At 40.9% G+C, this 21,565-nt stretch overlaps 2 protein-coding genes across 2 annotated transcripts; both read right to left on the bottom strand.

The window, feature by feature from the left end:
• Nucleotides 1–10,401: 10,401 nt before the first annotated feature.
• On the bottom strand, nucleotides 10,402–12,515 carry eif1b (eukaryotic translation initiation factor 1B). Its single transcript, XM_083673763.1, has 4 exons — nucleotides 12,308–12,515; nucleotides 11,859–12,022; nucleotides 10,824–10,925; nucleotides 10,402–10,589 (listed from the first exon to the last, which is right to left on the bottom strand). Exons 1-4 carry the CDS (start codon nucleotides 12,336–12,338, stop codon nucleotides 10,545–10,547), a joined length of 342 nt encoding a protein of 113 aa, XP_083529889.1. The 5' UTR covers nucleotides 12,339–12,515; the 3' UTR covers nucleotides 10,402–10,544.
• A 214-nt stretch (nucleotides 12,516–12,729) lies between these two features.
• Nucleotides 12,730–19,722, bottom strand: LOC310801019 (putative ferric-chelate reductase 1). The gene is made up of 15 exons (XM_083664940.1): nucleotides 19,519–19,722; nucleotides 17,311–17,444; nucleotides 16,410–16,507; nucleotides 16,170–16,314; nucleotides 15,762–15,956; nucleotides 15,506–15,607; nucleotides 15,100–15,244; nucleotides 14,889–14,999; nucleotides 14,665–14,780; nucleotides 14,465–14,551; nucleotides 14,190–14,281; nucleotides 14,008–14,066; nucleotides 13,561–13,698; nucleotides 13,380–13,402; nucleotides 12,730–13,258 (listed from the first exon to the last, which is right to left on the bottom strand). Exons 1-15 carry the CDS (start codon nucleotides 19,703–19,705, stop codon nucleotides 13,169–13,171), a joined length of 1,722 nt encoding a protein of 573 aa, XP_083521066.1. The 5' UTR covers nucleotides 19,706–19,722; the 3' UTR covers nucleotides 12,730–13,168.
• Between the last annotated feature and the right edge of the window lie 1,843 nt (nucleotides 19,723–21,565).

Raw genomic sequence — 21,565 nt, 5'->3', positions numbered from 1 at the left:
AACATGTTCAACAGACTCCTGCACACACCAAAGGACCTGAGCCTCCTCAGGAAATAAAGCTGGCTCTGGCCCCTCTTTTACAGGACATCTGTGTTTCCAGTCCAGTCCAGTCCAGTTTATTATTCATGTGCACCCCCAGGTACTTCTGCAGATGGCAAGTATTTGTGTTGTGCCTGAAGTCCGAGGTATAAAGGGTGATGAAGAAGAAGGGAGCCAGAACTGTCCCTGGGAGGCACCAGTGCCAGACACACATCCCTGCTTTGGTACCGGTAGCAGGCAAGATGTTTTCCACATTGATGGGACCTTTTCAGGTTCAGGTTAAAGAGGTACTGGAGTACTCCACACAGCTGGTCCGTGCAGACTTTGAGCACCCTCGGGCTCACACTATCATGCAGCCTTCCTGGTGCAGAGTTTCCCCAGCACTCTCTTCACCTGAGCTGTACTGATGAAGACACTGGAGAGGGGGGTGGTGGGGATGGTCGTTGGCTGTGGCAGTGGTGTCGTGGGGAAGAATGATGGGGGGCGCTGAAGAGTTGTGAAGTGAGGAAATGGTGGGGCTGAAGGAGGAGGGGAATGGAGGGGAGGTGTGAATGGAGTCAAAGGGGCTGTAGAGGGAGAGGGAAGGGAGAGGGTACTGGATGGGCAGGTGAGAGGTGTGAATGGGTCCAGACAGTGCAAGGGGAGGGGAGGGGGGCTGGTCCAGTAGCTGAGCAGGGCTGGAGGAGCTGGGGAGGAGAAGGAGAAGGAGGATGGAGTGGAGAGTCGTTCGTGGAGCTGGGGGGAGAGAGACAATGAGCCCTTGAGTCAAACCTGTTGAAGAACTGGTTCAACTCATTGGCCCTGTCCAGATCTCCAGCCACTTGCAGGTCGTTAGCCTGCTTGTAGCCGGTGATCTTCCTCACGCTGCTCCACACCTCTCTTGTGTTGTTGTCCTGCAGGCTGTCCTCCATCTTCTATCTATCTATCTATCTATCTATCTATCTATCTATCTATCTATCTATCTATCTATCTATCTATCTATATCTCAAAGACACAGTGTGATATTGTAAAAAAAACAACAACAACAAAAATCAAAGAAGATAGCTCCCAGGCGTTCAATCAATTCATTTCTTAACCAAAACAAACTAAAACATTTTTGATTCTGTAAAGTTGTGTCTTTAAAAAAATAAAATAAAAATAGGATCACTGATGAAAAAAAAAACCTGTGAGCGATAAACAGACAGGCAGGTGTTGACGATGCAAATGAAACAGGAGACAGATGGTTAGCGGCTCCATCACTCACTCTGTGGATAACAGATCGAGGTAATCAAATTCCTCTGTGGCTTTTGAGACTTTCTTCAGAACTTTCCTGCCGATGCCACCATCAAGCAGGCGCCTCACGGAGCAGCTCTAGGGGGATAAACAGCTAAACTTCTAATAATAGAAAACAGAGAAGTTCTAAAGGAGTGTGTGCACGGGTGGCGCCCAAGGACACCAGCATTCGTCCAATCAAGCAGCTCTCCGGCTGCCCCACCCCTCACTCATATGTGTGGGACCATATATACTGAAAAATAAATCTATGCACTCACTGTAATGTAAGTCGCTTTGGATAAAAGCGTCAGCTAAATGGCATGTATTATATTATTATTATTTATCTGTGTGTGTGTGTGTGTGTGTGTGTGTGTGTGTGTGTGACCAGACCTTTAATAGAGGCATTTTGAATTAATGACAAACATCAACCTCAACATCAACAAAAGCTCTCCAATGCACACACACACACACACATACACACACACACACACACACACACGCACACACACGCATACACACGCATACACACGCATACACACGCATACACACGCATACACACACACACACACACACACACACACACACACACACACACACACACGCACATATGAGTGAAGGGCAAAGTAGCCATAGAGCTGCTTGATTGCACAAATGCTGGTATCCTCGAGCTGCCATTTAAGCTTGCCCTGCAGAGACAGTGCAGGGATGCCAGCCTCCACCCACCACAGTCTGGAGGCCGTGGAGATCTGTGAGTCAGGGATGGTTGCCAGCGTTATACTCAGGGGAGAGTATAGGCAGTGTTAGGGGAGCAGAGCACAGCCACACCCAGGACCAGGCTCCACAGTGAACACTGGAGAAGAATAGACAGGGGGCCTGTGGATATGTCAAGATTTCACAGTTAATGCACACTATGCATGAAATATCTATAACATCTATGCATCAGGCGAAGGCGGGGATGATCCATTAAGAAAAGTGTGTGTGTATGTGTGGGCGCACCACTTTTTTATGTCTCATCTTCATCTACAAATGGCGGTAGATGGCAGAATGTTAATGAGGTGGTTATTACACCAGCGTTCATCAAGCTGAGCTGGAAAGACCTCAATAGCTTGATGAATATGCATGCAAATTTGTTAATTAAGTTAATTATTCTGCTGAAAATTCATTTGTCTTCCAAGGACTCTCCTGCAATGATTTTAACATGTTTCTATCATTAGTCATGCACCATGCTATTTAAAATCACTTTGGTCCACTTTTTAAAAGTTTTGACAGGGCCAGAAAGGGAGAGAGGGGATTGAGACCAAAGAGAGAGAGACATAGGAGAGTCTGTTTTTAGCTACTGAAATATTTTTGGCTTGTTCCAAGGGACTGATTGAGTGGGAATGATGATAGAACAGTAGATCAGTGCCAAAGTATCTTGTGTAAATCTTTTACCCCGTATCGATGAAAGGTGACTATGATATTGTTGAGGTATGTCCCAAAAACTAAAAAAAAGTAGCTATTTAGTCTGAATCTAAGTGTGTGTAATGCTTAATTTTCCAGAGATACACACAAGGCGATCAGCCACTTTTAATGTTGTATTATGTATTGATAATACTGCACCTCTCCAGACACTCTGAGGTTCTATTTCTAAATTGAGCAAACTCTAGTGAAGAAATTACTTTTATGAATATATGTTTTTAGGGCATTTCTGCTTTATTGGGATAGAGATAGTAGATATTGACAGGAAGGATGGTTGAGAGAGAGGAAGGATGACATGCAGGATATGTCGATGGCCGGAATCAAACCAGGGACCACCTTGCGATGATATGGTATGCGCCTTAGTGTGCTACGTCACTGACTGCCCCAAGAAATTACTTTTCATATGAACTTTTCGTTGTTTGAACATGCTTTGCATATGAGACTTAATTGGTGATTGGTAACGGCCAGTGTAACTCAGTGTAACACCCAGGGTCCAATCAATGTCTGGTTTTGAAGAGGAGCTTTGATGAACACTTTATTTGACTTTAGAAAAGGCATTCAGTGTTAAGATAAAGTTTTCATTCGAAGCTTTATTGGTATTTTTGTTAACTGTACGGCAGGAGAAGATGCGAGCGAGAGTGAACGACCCCCCGTGGAGCCATTCCACAACAGTGACAGGTGTTGGGAGAAATAGCGAGTGATTGAGTGTTGTGTTACTCCCTTGCTGTCATCCACCGTTGGAGAGGGACATCTGAGGACTACACCTCACAGCTGCCACAACAAGTGGACTCAGCCAACATTGATAAATAGCTGCTATATTGTTTTCCTTTCCTCATCTCTAGGTACCAGCTCCCTCCATTATTTGACAATGGCCTGGGGGGGAGGCCAGGGAGGCCAGGGAGGCCAGGGAGGCCAGGGAGACCTGCATACTTGTGGTGGTTGTGACATAAGCAATAAATGTAACCTCTACTATTGTCAGAGAGAGAGCGAGAGAGAGAAAGAGAGAGAGAGAAAGCGAGAGAGAGAGAGAGAGAGAGAGAGAGAGAGAGAGAGAGAGAGAAAGCGAGAGAGAGAGAGAGAGAGAGAGAGAGAGAGAGACATGCACACATAATACTTTCATATCTCTCATGACTAAAACTGAAGGCTCAGAGTAACATATTTCAACATAACCAGAACTCTGGCAGTAACCATGGCAGTTTGTACAGCCAATAAAAACACATAGTCCCCTGTCTCCACTTTTAATTGAGGCTGTTTGTAGTAGAGCCTGAGTGTCTCTGTTGACTAGTAGCCCACACTATCAGACCTATTTGCTGACGCTTGGCAAGGACCTCAAGTGGTCACACATTTATTTAACCTTTATTTATCCAGGGGAAACACACTGAGACCAAGGCCTCTTTTGCAGGTGCACCCTATCAACAATATAAAAACAATTTCAAAACAACACATTCAATATACAACACAGTAAAATACTATACATATCCAATACATCATTTAAAACCACAATATTATGCTATATCAAGAGAAACAATCACATGGTTCACCAAAGAGGTCCTCAATCAATATTCTTAATTGCCCGAGCGACCCCAGAACAACCAATTGTAATGTGTTTTGTAGATTGTTCCAGGAGTGAGGTGCACCAAAACTTAAAGAGGATTTACCCAATTTGGTGGAGACCCAAGGAGCCTCAAGAGTTAACCAACTCTGAGAACGAGTAATTTATGTTCTTATATTTCAATAATGGGGTTAGGTAAAACATAATATAAATAAAACATATACACACAGTCCTGTGATGTGGTTTATCACCTGGTATATCAGAGGGTTTGAATACTGGCTACTTTGAAAATATTAATTTATCAAGCCAATTACTATCCCCAGATACATTATGGTTTATGGGGAAGAATGTGTATGTTGTTTAATGGAATTTCCATTGAAAGCCTTTGGAGAAAGAGTCTCACCAGATCAGTATGGGTAAGACCTCACACTGATTCTCTCGATTGCTGATGCTTATCAATTAAACATCGCCATCTGGTGGGATTGAGGGAAACAACAAGTAGGTGAATTCAAACGGACAGGAATTGCTTGACACACATTGCCAAGTGCAAACTACCCAAACAGAATCTGCAAGTATTCCGTAACATCATGAGATGTAGTGCCAGATGTGCTCATACACACAGTCATGCTTTAAGGTAACCTTCAAATCATTTTGGCTATTGAGTTGAATATGGAATATATTGAATATATGATATATAATGCTATAACACAGAATGTGATGTGTAAATTGTGTAATTACATGATATTTTTATAATTTGGTTTCATTATTTATTTATTTTAATTTCTTCCCCCCTACCTCTTATTTCTTGAGTTTGATTCTGTAGGAATCGGGTAATTGGGAATCATATTTACTGTCTGTATTTGCTCTGACCTAGAAAATATAAAAAAGCTATACAATGTGATCAAATGTGTGTGTGTGTGTGTGTGTGTATGTATGTGTGTGTATGTATGTGTGTGTGTGTGTGTGTGTGTGTGTGTGTGTGTGTGTGTGTGTGTGTGTGTGTGTGTGTGTGTGTGTGCGTGCGTGCGTTCGTGAGTGCTCAAGCCTTAGCTTAAATGCACCACACCATACCACATGAACAACGGCGAAAGGGTTATGCTTTCTAACTAACAGCAAACAGTGGAACAGACCATGGTAATGTCAATGAACACAGAAAGCCAGAGTATCTGTCAGGCTGATAGCATTTTGTTGGTTACCTGCATCCTGACAAGCTGTCCTGATCACAGGGTTACACATGCACACGCCAGATGTGTGGAGCGTCAATTATAGCCGCACCTGAAGCTGGTAATTGCATACGTTATTAAGTCAAATATTAATGTCTAGTGACGGTAGTCTTCTTAAGGGAACCATATTTGGGCACCAGGCAGGTCAGTGAAATATACATTAAAGAATAATTGCTTGATCGGACAGATGGTTAAGGCTTAAGACTTTGAAAATAACCCCAAAAGGCTATTTGAAATATATTTACAGATGTGTGCAATAACTCATGAATAAATATTGGTTGAAAGGGGAAGAGTGAGATTAAAGAGCATGTTTTCTCAATTTCTCCTATCATCTGTTGATAAGAATAATGTTCTGAGGATGCAAATGAATGGACCAGTCCAGGCTTTTGGCCAAGGTTAAGAAGTACTGCAAGCATAGCCTTTATCTTCAAGTTAAATAACCTTTATTACTCTCCCTAGTAGTCTAACCCTGTGGACACCATTGGCATCTGCAAGTCTGGCTGGGAATTCATGTTATTATTATGGATGATGTTGTTGTTTGGGACCTGGATTTCGCAGCGGTTGCCAGATATGGCAGATTTCCAACAGACTTTAAGAAAAAAAAGAGCACACTTTTGATTGCTGTTATTGATAACTGCATATAAAAAGGCACTATAATGTGCCTTTCATGCAACAGAATGGACTGAAAATGGACTTATGGGGAAATGTTCAGAAAGAAGAAATGGGGTATTAAAAGGGAGGGTTAAAACCAATCAAATAAAAAACAACAACAGCTGGCTTGCCTCTGGCAAATATCTAACAAAATAACAAATTAAATTGACTGCCAACTGCAGTGCCCAATAATTGTAATGTTATACATTTTGGTTGACAATTATACCACATACAAGCATGATCATTGCTTGCCTTTTTGTCTTAGGCTACTTTGAAATCACACAATGATACCCTTTTTTTAAATTAATTAAATTGTTATGAAATTGAATGGGAACCAGTATTAAATCATCTAGAAATCTTGCATTTTCACATAAACATTGCTGTCATTAAAAAGTGGGAAAGAGAAAGTGCATGGTGAGGAGTGTGGGACATCCATCATTAACTTTGCCCATTTCTCTCTCTCTCTCTGTCTTCTAGCAGCAGGGATTAATTGAGTGGCACAGAGAGGACGGCGGGTAGCCTGGGGCACCACTCCCTCCACCGTCTGTTCCTGGAGACTCACACAGACAAAAAACTGCTGACGAGATCAACTCTGAGACGTCAGGAGTCTCACTCTGACTTGATTGGCAACACAAGTCAAGTACACACACAGACAGACAGACAGACAGACAGACAGACAGACAGACAGACAGACAGACAGACAGACAGACAGACACCAAGACTTCTTCTGGACTGCTATCCAGTCTGACTACAGCTATCATCCATCATGACAATGGAAATCCAACATGGCTGAAGAGATTTGTCTTGGCATCGATTTGGAGATGGGGAGTGCTTACAGAGGAAGTAACCTTATGTAAGTCTACCCCTGATTATGTCAGTGAGAACATTGGAACATTGGGTGACAAAGTAAAAAATTGTTTGTTGTAGGATGGAGAGGTGCTTCCACTATAGGTGGCTTGTGTGGCAAAATACTACAGCAAGCCTATTCATCTTGTAATATCAATATTGTACTGCAATGTTCTCCACATTTTTCAGGAGGCTCTACTTCATTTGGATATGCCTAAATTGTTACATTAACTATAGGCCTATTGCCACAAACTATAGTATATGTGAGAAATGTATTTAATAATCTTAAAAATCATACTCATGTCTGCCTCATGAAGCTCAAATGGGATTTGAGCAGAGATTATTGCCAGGTTATTTAGGCTAGCATGAATCTCTTTCTTCTTATGGTCAGGCTGGCATCCATTCCCTGGCACCTGCCCCAGCACTCCCACACTCTCTCTGTGGCCTGTTTAAGAGGATTATCTGCAGGTTTTGACCCTGAAGGACAATCAGGAGACTCGAGGTTGAGTCCAGACTCCAGAGGTAACTGGATTATAGGCTTGCAGGCAAAACTGGTGGTCACAGCAACAAAGCCAAAGATTAATGAACAAAAATGATCTGAGCATTGATACAGACACACACTGTGCTGTCACTGTGCATTACACATTTCCATTGTATATGTCTGAAAATACAGTGCCCTGCGTAAGTAATGGGACAGTGAAGCAATTTTTTCTTTTTTTGGCTCTACACTGCCAAAGTTTGGATTTTAAATCAAACATTTACTATGAGGTTAAAGTCGAGAGCTTTTATTTGTGTATATATTGGTTTCACCATTCAGAAACACCAAACACTTTTTATACATAGCCCCCTATTTTAGGGTACCAAAAGTAATGGGACAATTGGCTTGACAGTTGTTTCTGGTAAGTCAGGTATGTTCTGTCACATCATTTGTACAGGCATAATAGAGCTGTCAGTGTCTAGTATTGATTCTAGGCTTTTCATTTGCCTTTGGAGTTCGCTATTGGTGTCTGTCCACATGAGGACCAAAGGGGTTTCAATGAAAGTCAAGGAAGTCATTATTAGGCTGAAAAATCTGAAAATTATCAGGAATATAGCCAAAGCCTCAGGCTTACCAAAATCAACAGTTTGGAACATCATTAAAAAGGAAAGAAAAGCACTGGTGAGCTCAGCAATCGCAAACGGGCTGGTAGGCCAAGAAAGACATCCACAGTGGATAACCGAAGAACGCTCACCATAACTAAGAAAAACCCCAAAACAACTGTCCCACAGATCAGGAAGACTTTCCAGGAGGTAGATGTCAGACACTACAGCCCTGATCTTGTCAGCTCGAGTGCAAGCTAATTAATTGGATGGTGTTTTATCATACAGTAAGACAATGACCCAAAACGTAGCTGCCATAGCAACAAGGGAGTTTTTCAGAGCCAAAAAGTGGAAGGTTCTTCAGATTTAAATCCAATTGAACATGCATTTCATTTACTGATGATAAGACTTTAAGAAAAAAAGACCTCAAAACACACACTGGAAAGTAAGGAAGAGAGGGTATTTCAGCAGGACATGGGCCAGATTCGACCGCATGCCGACATGAGCATATGTGTGCACTGTAGGCCATGGTCCTAGACCACAAGGCCACCTCATAGTTATTGTTTGACTTCAAATCCAAACTTTTGGAGTGTAGAGCCGAAAGAAGAAAAAATGCTTGACTGTCCCATTACTTATGCAGGCCGCTGTAAATCACACAACTCACACAAAAATTGTGTCCTGATTTTATTACTGAGAAATGTTAAATAACTTGACACAGGGCATTAAAAACATTCAGGACCATAGATTGTAAATACATCAATATATTTTCATACAAGGAACGACTTACATGTAGTAGGACATGGTTTTCCACATTGAATGTTCATACAATTTCCCTTCATATTGCTTTGTGGTATGTAGTTACAAAGGTCAACATTCTGTCAGTAACTTGTCCGCAGTAACATCCCATTTGTGGTGAAATTTGGTTAATCCCAATGACATGCTAACCCACAAGAATGCTTGAATCTGGTTTGAAGGGGGTGGTATAATGAAAATTCAAAAAAATGTTTTGCTCAATTTCATCCAAGAGTCATTCGCAGAAATGTAACTGACTTAACCATGTGATGAAATTGATTCAACTGAGATTAGGCACTACACTAGATTAACATTAGCATGGTGTCAAAACTCTCTGGAATTTAATATGGAATGTCAGTCAACAGTGGGGTCATGGGGACACCAGTTATGATATCTTGCCTAATATACAGTTCTTATAGTAATAATATCCAATAGTCTACAAAACAGTTCCAATCCCCACATCATGCAAATACAAAGATCGGTCCTTATTGAGAACAATAATTGAACAAATATTTTAAATGACCTCATTAACATGACAAATTGAAGTCCATGGCATATTGTAGCCGTTTCTCAATTGTTAGAACATTGATTCCCAGCGTTCTCTCCTCTGTCTTCCAGTCACTTCTACTCAAAAAGCATTGGAGGAAACAGGAGGAACCTAGATCTTGTTCTCCAATGCATTTTGAGGAAGTATAGGAGGATGGAGGAGAGGTTCCTAACAATTGAGAAAGGGCCATTGTCACTCAACATACATGCAATGAACTGTTCAGTAACTGGCATGTGGCTGAAGGGCTGGAGGGGGACAGGGATGGACCAAGTATCTTGGGCTCTAAAAGGACTAATGAATCCAACCAGTCCATCCAAGAGAAACATCAGGCCCATGCCGTCACACCCTTTCACTTTGCTTACCCTGTGGGATTATATGTGGTGGATTTACAGAAACTAAGTGCAGTGGCTCTCTGTTCTGCAATTTGCATGTTCCAGAACACTGACAACACATAATTTAGCACTGAAAAAAACAATGGTCAAGTGTATGCAAAGATCTCTGGCTGTGCAGGGTGTATTGTATAAAAAAAATGCAACCAGTGGTTCAGGTATATTGCATAGATAACAAATGCATAATAAGAAATGGCTTAGTGGTATTCTGCTTCTCAGTAAAACTGCTCGAGAGCATCACTTCACCTTAGTCTGCCCTTTGAGTTGGGGCCTCTGTACCCCTTTCCAATGTTACAAGCTACCACGTTCTACGAAGATGGCTTTACAAAGTCATGATGGGAACCACTGCTCAGGCTACAGGCCATCACTGACCTATGGACAAAGCCAATTCATCAAGAATTACTGCACTAAGGATACTACCAAAGTGCATGTACTAAGAGTGTTTGTGTGCTTAAGATGTTATCATTTACAACAATTTGGGCCAAAAAGAGGGGCCTACATGTTTTCTGTCCAGTTTCAAGTCAGATCTGAGAGGGAGAATAGGAAAGGGTGAATAAGAGCCGAGATTGGAGCTTTTCGTCTTGAAAAGGGGGACATTTTTATTGCCTCTCAGAGTGTTACATCAGACATGTTGCTAAACTTTATTGATCAATGCATAACGAGGAGGAAAAGACTAAAGGCAGAGGAGGTCCTGGTCTTGGGGCCACAGCATTACTTTAAAATCCGTGAACCTTCAACTGCTCCTCCCTGACAATGCCGATCTGGAGGGAAATACAAAGACACGTATCACACACACACACACGAGCATTTACCAGACGTATTCAATGTGCTACATAATGACCATAACACTTTCTTTAAGATATATTTCACTGAGTGAAATCCCAAGTAAAAATTACTTGTCTGTGACGAACCCCAATACAGATAGTAATGCAGCTAGGTTATAATAGTGGTCAAGTTTATTATATTCTGTGCAGTGTTAACATAGAGGACCTTACCTCAAGGAGGAACTGGCAGATGTGTTTCCTCTGGTCTCCCTGCAGCTGGATGACCTCGCCGTATTCAGGGTGCTCAATCACAGTACCATTGCAGGCAAATTTCTATTAACATAAAAACATGCATCGATTAGCCACGAAAAAAATTGCATTCACATGACCAGAGACAGACAGTTGATAAACTGGTAAGCAACAGTGTATTGCGCTTCTTGTTTAGCTACATTTTCATAAACAACAGACACTTACTACTTTAGTAAAAGTCAATTCAACATCTTAGGACAACTGATAACATCAAAGTGAGATAACAGGAGCAGCCTGTTGTTATGTAGCCTCCCCTGTACATGACATCACCATCTGTCTAATGGTATGCTCGTTTGGTTCTTGGGAACTTGTAACTCCCAGTTGGCGAAGTCATAACTCCCGACATTAATGCACGAAAATGCTTTTGAAGTGGGATCTCTTCAACTAATGAGATTTTGTTTGCAATTCATAATGAACATTAACAACAAATATACATACGTGTGATTGTTAACAATGAAATATGTTGAAATTGTACGGAAAGATGAATACTGTTAACATTTTAACCATTTACTGTGAATCAGCATTTGTTTTCTGACAAGAAAGGTAAGGTTATAGTGGATACATACTCTAAACTTGGGTATCATACTGGTTTGAGTTTCCCACTTGGAACTTCGACTTGGAGGGTCGTTCTAGTGGTCATTTCCCACTTGGGAACTCGTATTTCTGGAGTATCCTACAGCTGCCAAACGCAGCATAAGACAAGCCTCATGTCAATCTTATCATCTGGGAGGGGCAGGGGGTGGACCCTTGTGAATTCCACAGTGATATGCTACTGTCAAATGGAGTCTTAGGGAATGCAGCTGAGATCTTGACCTGGCAAATCGGGTTTCCACTCTTCACATGCTAGCCAAAAACCACAAGTGACGAGAGGGGTTCAGCATTGTGCCCTTTAGGCAATGACAGTGGTTTTAAATCATCACTGACGTGATGGACGTGAACCAAAACAACACCACTCACCTTTTTGAAGGCTTTCACAAGCTTCTTCTTGTCGTAATCTGTTGCAATTCCTTGCACAGTAGTCAGGGTCTTGCGTCCGTTTCGTTGCTGTATCCTTATGTGGATTTTATCTTCAGTCCCGGCCGGGAGTAAATCGTCACCCTTGGTTGCATCAGCAAAGGGATCTGAGTGAGAAGGAGAGAGAGGGGGGGGCGGAAGGGAGGGACAAAACAGAGCAGCCCAGATTACAATTCCGTGCGTTTGTTCGTTGCTAGCTACATTACAACAGATGCAAACTGGCATGTGACAGGCCACCAAATATGATTTAGAGTTGAAAGCACCATCTGTGTCAACAACTCTGATAACAATTTAAGTAGCTAGCCATGTTTACCAACAGAATGTCTAGAATAGCTAGTGCTAGCTAGCAACCGTTCATTTGCTGGCTAGCTAGACAGCATTTAGCTACTTACCAAAAGATTGGAGATTCTGGATAGAGGACATGCGATATTAGGACGATAACTTTGTGGTGATGAAATATCTCGGCGCTTTAATGCCGTGTCTCTTGGTCTGACTTGAGTCTTAGTAGCTAAGCAAAGTAAAGTAAAAAGACAAAGGCAAACAGGGCGCACGTCTCGCTTGTAAAATGGCTTCGGATAGAACGCTCTTTCTTTGCTCAGTTGCTGGGTATTGTTCAACTTCCTCATTGGTGTTAGCCATCACATAACGTCGCTTTACTGCCATCCATCCCCCTGGAGTAAAAGTGCGCCAAGTAAACACTGAACATTTGCTATAACTAGGATTGTAACAATAAAGTGACCGTGAGATTTGCTTAATTGTGTTTTCCTTTATTTAACCAGATATGGCACATTGAGATGTACAACTCGTTGTGAGCCCTGGCCAAAGCATCAAGCATACACACACAAATGGACCAATTTGCTTTGTAAAACCAGTTAATTTTCCAGCATTTAAGAATAATAAGATACAATTTTAATAAAATCACAAATCATTTAACTTATGAGAAGACAAAACAAAACGTATTAGGCTCTTACATGTTTTATCTGAAAAATTAGTAATTGATGTGTGAAGTGGATGATTAAGACGTTGATGAATCAATGCCACCCAGTGGAAAGAAGAGTCAATATGAATTTGCAACATCAAAGGAATCAATTGGCATAAGAGCAGCATTTCATATCTTTAAAACATGTTCATGAATTATAGGTGTCATAAAATACAATATAAGATATTTCAAACAAACAATCTAGAAACATGTTACACCTGATCATGTAACACAGTAGTGATTCAGTAGGCAATTTACATTTCTCCGGAGATCTTCATGACAAACCGATTTGAATAAGTAGTGCCACCAAAAATGCCATGTTTCCAAGGAAAAACAGGACCAGTAACAGCAATTCAACGGTTGCCTGTCAAGAAATGAGCATCAAACAGTGTATATTTTGTCTAGTTCAGGGCCATTCTCCCTCCTGTAAATTCACATTAAATTATGCAAACAATACAGAAGAGGTCATGAAAATGTGTGCTTACCGAGTTAGAATCATTCTCTTCATCTATATAAAATGAATAAACAGCATTATATAAAGCACATCTTTACATTTGTGACAGAAAATAATGTCCTTTAATAGATTCACATGAATAGGTTATTCTACACAGAGTATATGCTGTAACAATAACCTGAGTTTTACTGAATAAAGAGAGATGATCTCACCTTTTTGCTTCCACCTTTTATGAAAATCGAGCAGTATGTATAATGCTGCCTCCCATCCAACAAACCCACCCATGACTTTCAACAGTGCTTTATTTTGAGTGCTGTCAATCAGTGAAAGCCCAGTAAATATAGCTGCCACTGAAAGAAACATTTAAAAAAATAATTACTGACATAGTCAAAGAACAAAACCTTCAGTAAAATAACATACAGTACATAAGCATGAGATGGTTGTATGGGACTTCAATTCCATTGACCAACTGCAGCCAACATTTAGTGTGGACACAAACAAATCAGGGAACTAATTATATTCAATCAAACATGTTAGCCAAGCTATTCAGGCCCCTAAGTGTTGTTTGAGACGTTATACCTCTGAGAAGAAAAAAAGCTAATTTACACATTCATAGATAATTCAATACAAAGTTACATTCATAAATCACAGTTCCTTACCAGCTAAGCCTTTTATCACAACTGCATTCAAAGCATGTGACCAATTGAAAAGAAATCTCCTGTGATGAACAATGACACAACACATTAATTCACTTAAACATGACACAAATTATACTAATAGACATGAGCATACACACATGTACTCAGATGCATATGTATACAGTATATGGATGGTCACTTACCACTGGTGATGGGGCCCACACCGGAATAGGGCAGTGGTTGGTTGGATTAAGGCCAGAATCATCACTATGCAGCCCAACACAGGGTGAGCTCCCTACAAACACACTGGGGTCATAAACTGTACTATATATATCAACATGTATTTAAAGGATTTGACTCTGACTCAGTGTCCCATTTCTCATGCAGTTGTAGTTTGTTTTAACAAGATAACTATTTACCACAGCGTTTGCCTGTTAAAAATGCATTAAGAATAGCCATACTTAAGTCTCGGACATACCCCACTCCAGCCTTTAACATGGGAGAAGGACAAAATGAAGGCAATGATGGTGGCAGCAACAGTGAGAGCCATAAGAGAGACATGAGCCTGAGGAACAGAAAGAAACAACTGAATTTGGCAGGGGGCACAAACTGATTCTAGGTCTTGTTTGTTTTTTTATCTGCAATGGAACATTGGGGACAGCATATGGAAAAATTCACCAGAAACCAAATGTCCTTGCCAAAGCAACCTTTCCCCTTGGCGACACCCTTCAGATACCTGGCGATGATCATACCCAGACTACCTGTAGTCATCCAGGCGATCAACATCAAGGCACCTGCAGCACAATTACATTACCATCTGTAGTTATAATCAGTCTCTTATAACAAACATTTGAAAGGTTGTGCAAACTCTTCTCCCTGCAAAAACAGCGATCTTACTATACCATGTGCTTTAATAATAAGGGGCCGGTTTGCATTTGTCACAAGCTGAGGTCTTGAAATGTCCACCCTGCTGTCGCTGATGAAGGGTCCACTTGTATGGAACTGGATTTGTCCTGTCATTAGCAACCAATAGAACATTACTTTCAAGTATGCATTGTTTTAAAGAACAAAATAAATCACCAAATTGGTCCTCTCCCTTAGGTGTTTGCCTACCATTACTTGTGGGTCCGTAAGCAAACAAGAGATAGTAGGTCCAAGAAAACATGGCGCTCCGCTGAGTCGAGATGGGGTTCTGTGATGTGAAGGAACAGCTGATGACCCCATCACGCATTGAAGCTTTAACAACAGAAACATTTCCCTAAGAGAAATTAATACAAAGAGATGTTAAAGTTTCAGAAATGATTAACTTTCAGTGCTATTATGGAAAATACATTGATGGAACTATTTTCAGGTTATAGACTTTCATATGACTGATACAACTTGTGTAAACACTGTGATTACATTTTCTCCTGCCACACACCGCAATTTAATTATATAGTTATATAGACAGACAGTATCTTTCACCAAAGACGTCATTCAGATGTCAACAAGCAAGATTATGAGAAGGTATAGTATGTACCAGAGGAAGTATTTCTGGAACACGTCTTCCTGTTGAAAAAGCGTGTTGCAATTGGATGAACCCATTACGGTCCCGACCACAAATGTAAATGTCATCATTTCCCTTAGGAGAGGAAGAAACACAATGAACACCATCACACATTCAGCTGAACATTCAAATGAAATAGTCCGATCACTTTTACAACAAAGAAAACATTCAATCCTTTCGTATAATTCTCAAGAGGTTTGAAAAGTGAAGGATGAAAAGCAACATTTACCATCCTCTGGTCATCAGAGAAGCCAATAGAGATGTAGCCTTGTGAAGGGCCTGTCAACTCAAACTGGACAGCTGTATCACTGGGAGAGGTCATGGCAGACATAAAGTAGCAGTTTGAGCTGACTGCAGGGTCACAGTTGAGGGGTCTGCTAAAACACACCTTATTTCTGCCACATCCAGCACTAGAGATGTTTAACTGTTAAAAAAAGGAACGTAGACAGTCTTTGGCAGAGCGCAAGAAGATTTCCAAACATTTTACAATTCATGCAACAGTTAGGATTTTTTTCACATCAATCGTTTCTTTGTCTGACTGACTTGTACATACAGTACCAAGTCACCCTAAATATGAAATGAATAGATTGCACTTTATGGTCAGTCAGAGTTGACTAAACAAGATCACCATACTTACTGAAGATGCAGTAGATGAGCTGGAGGTAGAAGTGGTGATGGAGGGTATGGACGTGCTGTTAGCTGGGGATCCAACGCTGGTGTATGTGAGTAAAGCGCTTTTCACTTGAACCCAGAAGGTGTTAAAGTCTTGTACAAAAGATGCCCTGTAAAAGCAACAGAAAACATTGGAATAATGTGACATATAATTTAGTACTGAACAGTGAATTTCAAGGAGGTTGATTGCAAATCTGTAAGTCACCTGAATTCAACGTTTTTTAGGTCTCCCGATGTTGGGGCCCTCCATGTCCCCTGGAGAGAGGCTTTAGATGATCTTGATGTGTGGGAGACTGCGGAATTCTGGGAACATGGAAAATGCAACCCAAATTAATATGTTCAAAGGGATCGTTTCTGCAGACCAAATAATACGTTCTGTTGTGTTATCTAGCTATACTGGTAGGTAAATACAAAAGCAGAACACCGCAACAGGTGGTTGGCGGGGTTGTGGAGGCATTAACCGCCGACTTGCAACCCGAACATCGCTGGTTCAAATCGCGGTGCAAATTTTGGTGCTAATTCTTGGTAATTGTTGTTGCTAACCCTAACCTTAAACACTCTAAGTTAATGCCTAACCGTAACCATTCAAAGTTAATGCCTAATACTGCCTAACCGCCACGCAAGCTCTCAGTAACGTATCTTTGCTTACACAGCGTATCTTTAATTTTTTAATTTCTTACAGCACCACAGGTGGTCAAACGCTGGTATAGCCAGATAATACGTACACAGACCGTATTTCCTTGGTCTGCAGAAACGATCCCCCAGAATGTATTCCGTTGGGGACTATGTTGGGAAAATGAGAAGTCAGGTTGTATTCATACGCAAGTGAGACTTCTTAAGCTAACTAAAACCATAAGGTTCTATACTGTACTGTGTTTGTTGTGCAATATTTAGATATCTATTTTTTTTTCTATTTAGATATCTATTTTCCCAGACTTGTTTCAAATATAGGCTTCTTTTAAATAAATCAATAATAACTATAGCATAGTGGTGGAAATACATTAATCAGATCCACAAAACCATTGGTGTTTAATTGAAATATGTATCCCCTCATTCCTTTTCAAGCTAAAAGTAAGCAACTAAATGACAGCTGAGAACAGACTTACATGTACACTATTGCAGGTGAGAAGTCTGGCCCTGCCGTCTGTAACAGTGAATGATCCCACAGGACTGTTTCCTCCAACCTCTCGAGCTTGTAGCATGAAACCAACGAATGGGGTCGAATTTGCTAAGAGCTGCACTGTAAACAAAGTTTGCATTTGCATAGTCAAGACCACAGAAAATACAGGCAGGTATTCATTACTTCCAACAAGATACAGTACATGTAATATGGACAGTGAAAGACAGATACAAGTCTGAATAAATAGACCTAATTTGGGAAGGATATAGTTCAGGGATGAGATATGCAGTATCTCATGAGATATCTGAGTGTCCTTACCTGTTTCTGCATCACTTATCCCACTTTTGAAAGTATCCACGTACTCGCCATCATACAAATTAACTTTATACCCGTCATTACCTGAAGCCATGGTGGAAAACTCAAAACATGGCACACAATTGCAATGCAGAGTGCCATGTTTGGAGTTTTCCACCGTGGCCCCTGGTATAATGATGAGGAAAGCCTAAAGTTAATTTGTATGGATATTTTGGATATTTCATGGGACCGATGAAAATCTCAGATGATGGAGAGTATGTGGATACTTTCAAAACTGTGATGAGTGGCACTCGTGGTTGAATTTAGTCCCATGCTCTGGTGTCAGGATAAATTTGAATCGTGGTGCTCAGATTCTCAGGTCTATTTCCGGGTCATTTTCCGGTTTTTGAAATTGCGCAATAATCTGAATTATGAGTGCGTGTGTATTTAATAGATTTTTTTCAGGTGCAATTCGCTAATATGCGTTTGTATTTATGGATCGTAAATTAGGTGTAATTTAGCTAATATGAGTTTGTATTGACCTAGCTTTATGTAGAGAGTCACTACAGTATTTATCCAAATGTATCCAATTTATCCAAACATTAGGAGAAATCACTGGGATGCTGGCTTTGGGCATCTCGGGCTCATGCTGCTGCCCCCTGTACCCCCCTGATGTCCCTCTGGTGGGCCGGCTCGTGACAGAGTAGACGTGGTGTAAGCGGCCGCTGGCCTTGCCCTTCAGATGTATTTTAGATGTCCCTTAGATGTGTCGGGGGCCTCAGGCCACCTGCTTTATGCTGATTCTCTCCTACTATTTAATGCATCAGTTTTTCAGTTTGCAACAGCCTCTAATCTTGTGTTGTCCTCTTTGTGTTTCTGTCCAGGGGGCTCTGAGCCAGATGAACTAGACCCTATATCCTGGTTATTGCCACCCCACCCGGGTCCCACCAGAAAGCTTACCTTCACTATGGTCCCCTGAACACTTGCACCACACCACATTAGTTTACTGTTCCGTACCTGACAAGCCAGAGGAGGATGGGTCCCCCTGGAGGCTTCTTCCTCCCAGGGAGTTTTTCCTCGTCACAGTGCCCTATATTTTTCTTCCCTCTGGGGAATTTTTTTCTTTAGCTTACTTTTGGGGGTCTATGGTTTGGTGTTAGATCATACAGTATAGTTTGTATTGTATTTATTGTTTAAATTGTTTAGTATTGTTTTTGTTGTGAAGCACTTTGTGAACTTTGTATATGTAAAAAATGCTATACAAATACATTTGATTGATTAATGGTTGAATTAAGTCGCAAACTCCAGTGATACGAGTTTCGGTATGACGCCGATTCATTTCGTGGTGCGGCTAAAGGGATTGAGCGCTTGCACTTGGTGGAATTCATCACAGATGTCACATTACGGTCGGATCACATTTGTATAACTTTCTGAATTATTTGGGCTTACATAGACATGTGAGATGTTTGTCTAATCTACTATGAAGTGAAATATTTGCTCTATAAGATGTATTTCTAGTTCAAATCTAGGAAATTCTGTTCCCCAGTCATAAAAAGTCCGCACTTAAAAAGATTAAACCAAGCTCAAACAATATACATTGTTGATATACAAATATCCCATATGTTCTTTGAGAAAACAGTGTCTGTGTGTGTGTTTTTACACCCAAACACTTGCAAGTAACATAGTATGCTTAACCAGCCAAGCAAACCAACAATGACTCAGGTTCACAGCAACTATTCATGCGTGAGATGATTTAAAAAACAAAAAACAAACAAACAAACAGGTAACTGTCCATTACGACGACACTCTCATAAAATGATATGGAGTGCCACATCGGAGCTAGTATCTATGCAAGCATGGAAAACATTGTCCAGCTATTAGGCTAACTGTAATGACTCACCTGTAATTTCATCGCCTCCCGTGTAGTTAGTCCGGTCAATTCTAATACTGTATGGAGCAGAGTTTGTCTGAGCGCTTGCTCCACGATGACTGGGTCTCATATCCTCGCAAGCTACAGAAACCTGCCCTGAGCCAAAGCATCGCACGACCGGAATAATATAAGCGAGTAGAAAAATATACCAACCCATCTAGATTAAGATGTTAACACGGAAGATTAGTATTACTCTGTAAAAACAGAAACCAGATACACTCCAAAAACGTACCGCAAGTTTCACATCCACTGGAGGTTCCTCGAGGAAGAGGCTGATTTTATGTAAATCTTGGCTGATCCGAACTCAAAACTTCTGGGATTTGTGCTGCACATTGTGGGTGGAGACTTTGTGTGGATCATTGCATACATTGATCTCTGACGAGAGAGACGCTGCTTTTTTGTGTAACTCTTAAGGATGCTAGTAGTCCAAAAAGGTGTTTTGGTGAGTCATGGCAGAAAAATAGCTCCAGAGCGCACTTTGTGATTTATTGGTGGCTCAATTGATAGATTGCTGCATGGCCTAGAGTATATGCAATTTTCTCTAGGGCATATCATGGCGAGATATACACTCACCTGACACTTTATTAGGAACACTATACTAATACTGGGTAGGGCCTCCCTTTGCTCTCAAAACAGCCTCAGTTCTTCGTGGCATTGATTCCACAAGATGAAAAGGAAACATTCCTTTGATATTCTGGTCCATGATGACATGATTGCATCAGGCAATTCCTGCAGATTTTTCAGGTGCACTTTCAAGCTGTGAATCTCCCGTTCTACCACATCCCAAAGGTGTTTCAGATTCGGTGACTGGGAAGGCCACTGAGGAACACTGAACTCATTGTCATGTTCATGAAACCAGTATAAGACGACTTTTGCTTTGTGATATGGTGCATTATCCTGCTGGAAGTAGCCATTAGAAGATGGGTAAATTGTGGCCAGGAAGGGATGCACATGGCCAGCAACAAATAGTCAATCAAATAGTCTGTGGCATTCAAGCAATGATTTATTGGTATTAACAGGCCCAAAGTGTGCCAAGAAAACATTCCCCACACCACCTCCACCATGAGAAGGTGTACAGGTGTTCCTAATAAAGTGTTTGGTGAGTGTAGATTGACTATTGAGGACATCAGTGATGAAACTGCACCCATGGTTCAAGTTCTACATGTGATGTTCATACATCACCAAACAGTGCTCATATACAGTACAGTAGGCCTACTAAGAATAGTATAATAATAATAAATAAATAAATAATACATAAGTATAAGAATAATATTTTCATATTTATTGAATATTGTAGATATATTCTATATAGGATATATTGCCATAGCTACTATAGATTTTAACCTAGCAAGCTACAGATCATTGACACACTAGTTACACAACAGCATGTTTCTAAAAGCTTTTTTTGCTGATACAAGTTCAGAAAATGTACTGTAATCACAATCCCATATTTATTGATGGCACTATTGCTTAAAGTAGCCTAAGCCTAGAGACAACTGTGGGAATTGTTAATATAATTAAGAATAAAACATTTCCTTTAAAATAAATATCATTTTAATTGAACTGTCCCTAGTCCCGTAGACAATACACACATTGTGCCTAACACCCACACCCACCTTTGTAATTTGCTTCAACTGTAAATTAAGATTACCGATTTGTCTATATCCATTTCACAAAAGTCATTAGGCATGCCCCTGGACCTCCCTAGAAAAACGTGTCTCCCCTCCTGTCCAGCTGACTCACTCTGACGCCCTTGCACGGACACCGTCCAAAGGTTGGCTGCACCATTACTCCCTTTTTGTGTATGAAGTCCCACTGCATAATCTCCCGTCTTACTTCACGTAGTTATTGAAGTATAAGAACATAAAAGTTACCGAACTCGTTCTTAGGGTTGGTTAACTCTCCACCGAATACAGAAAATCCACTTCCTCACTGCTGGAATCTACAGAGTACAGTTGGGTGTTACAGTTGGGTGTTCTGGTGCTGCTTGGGCAATTTACAATTTTGATTGATGACC

This window comes from Argentina silus (genome assembly GCF_951799395.1).
Source record: "Argentina silus genome assembly, chromosome: 1".
Lineage (NCBI taxonomy): Eukaryota > Metazoa > Chordata > Actinopteri > Argentiniformes > Argentinidae > Argentina > Argentina silus.
Note: the sequence above shows the minus strand (reverse complement) of the source record. Positions and strands in the feature narration are given on the sequence as shown.

What these genes read in the sequence shown, in the direction of transcription:
- eif1b (XM_083673763.1), bottom strand. Translation starts at nt 12,338, where the DNA reads ATGTCCTCTATCCAGAATCTCCAATCTTTTG. An exon ending in CCAGAATCTCCAATCTTTTG is followed by an intron (nt 12,023 to 12,307) that starts GTAAGTAGCTAA and finishes CTTCTCACTCAG; the next exon opens with ATCCCTTTGCTGATGCAACC. An exon ending in TTGTGAAAGCCTTCAAAAAG is followed by an intron (nt 10,926 to 11,858) that starts GTGAGTGGTGTT and finishes TTATGTTAATAG; the next exon opens with AAATTTGCCTGCAATGGTAC.
- LOC310801019 (XM_083664940.1), bottom strand. Translation starts at nt 19,705, where the DNA reads ATGGGTTGGTATATTTTTCTACTCGCTTATATTATTCCGGTCGTGCGA. An exon ending in TTACGGACCCACAAGTAATG is followed by an intron (nt 15,000 to 15,099) that starts GTAGGCAAACAC and finishes TGCTAATGACAG; the next exon opens with GACAAATCCAGTTCCATACA. An exon ending in AAGAGAATGATTCTAACTCG is followed by an intron (nt 13,259 to 13,379) that starts GTAAGCACACAT and finishes ATTTCTTGACAG; the next exon opens with GCAACCGTTGAATTGCTGTT.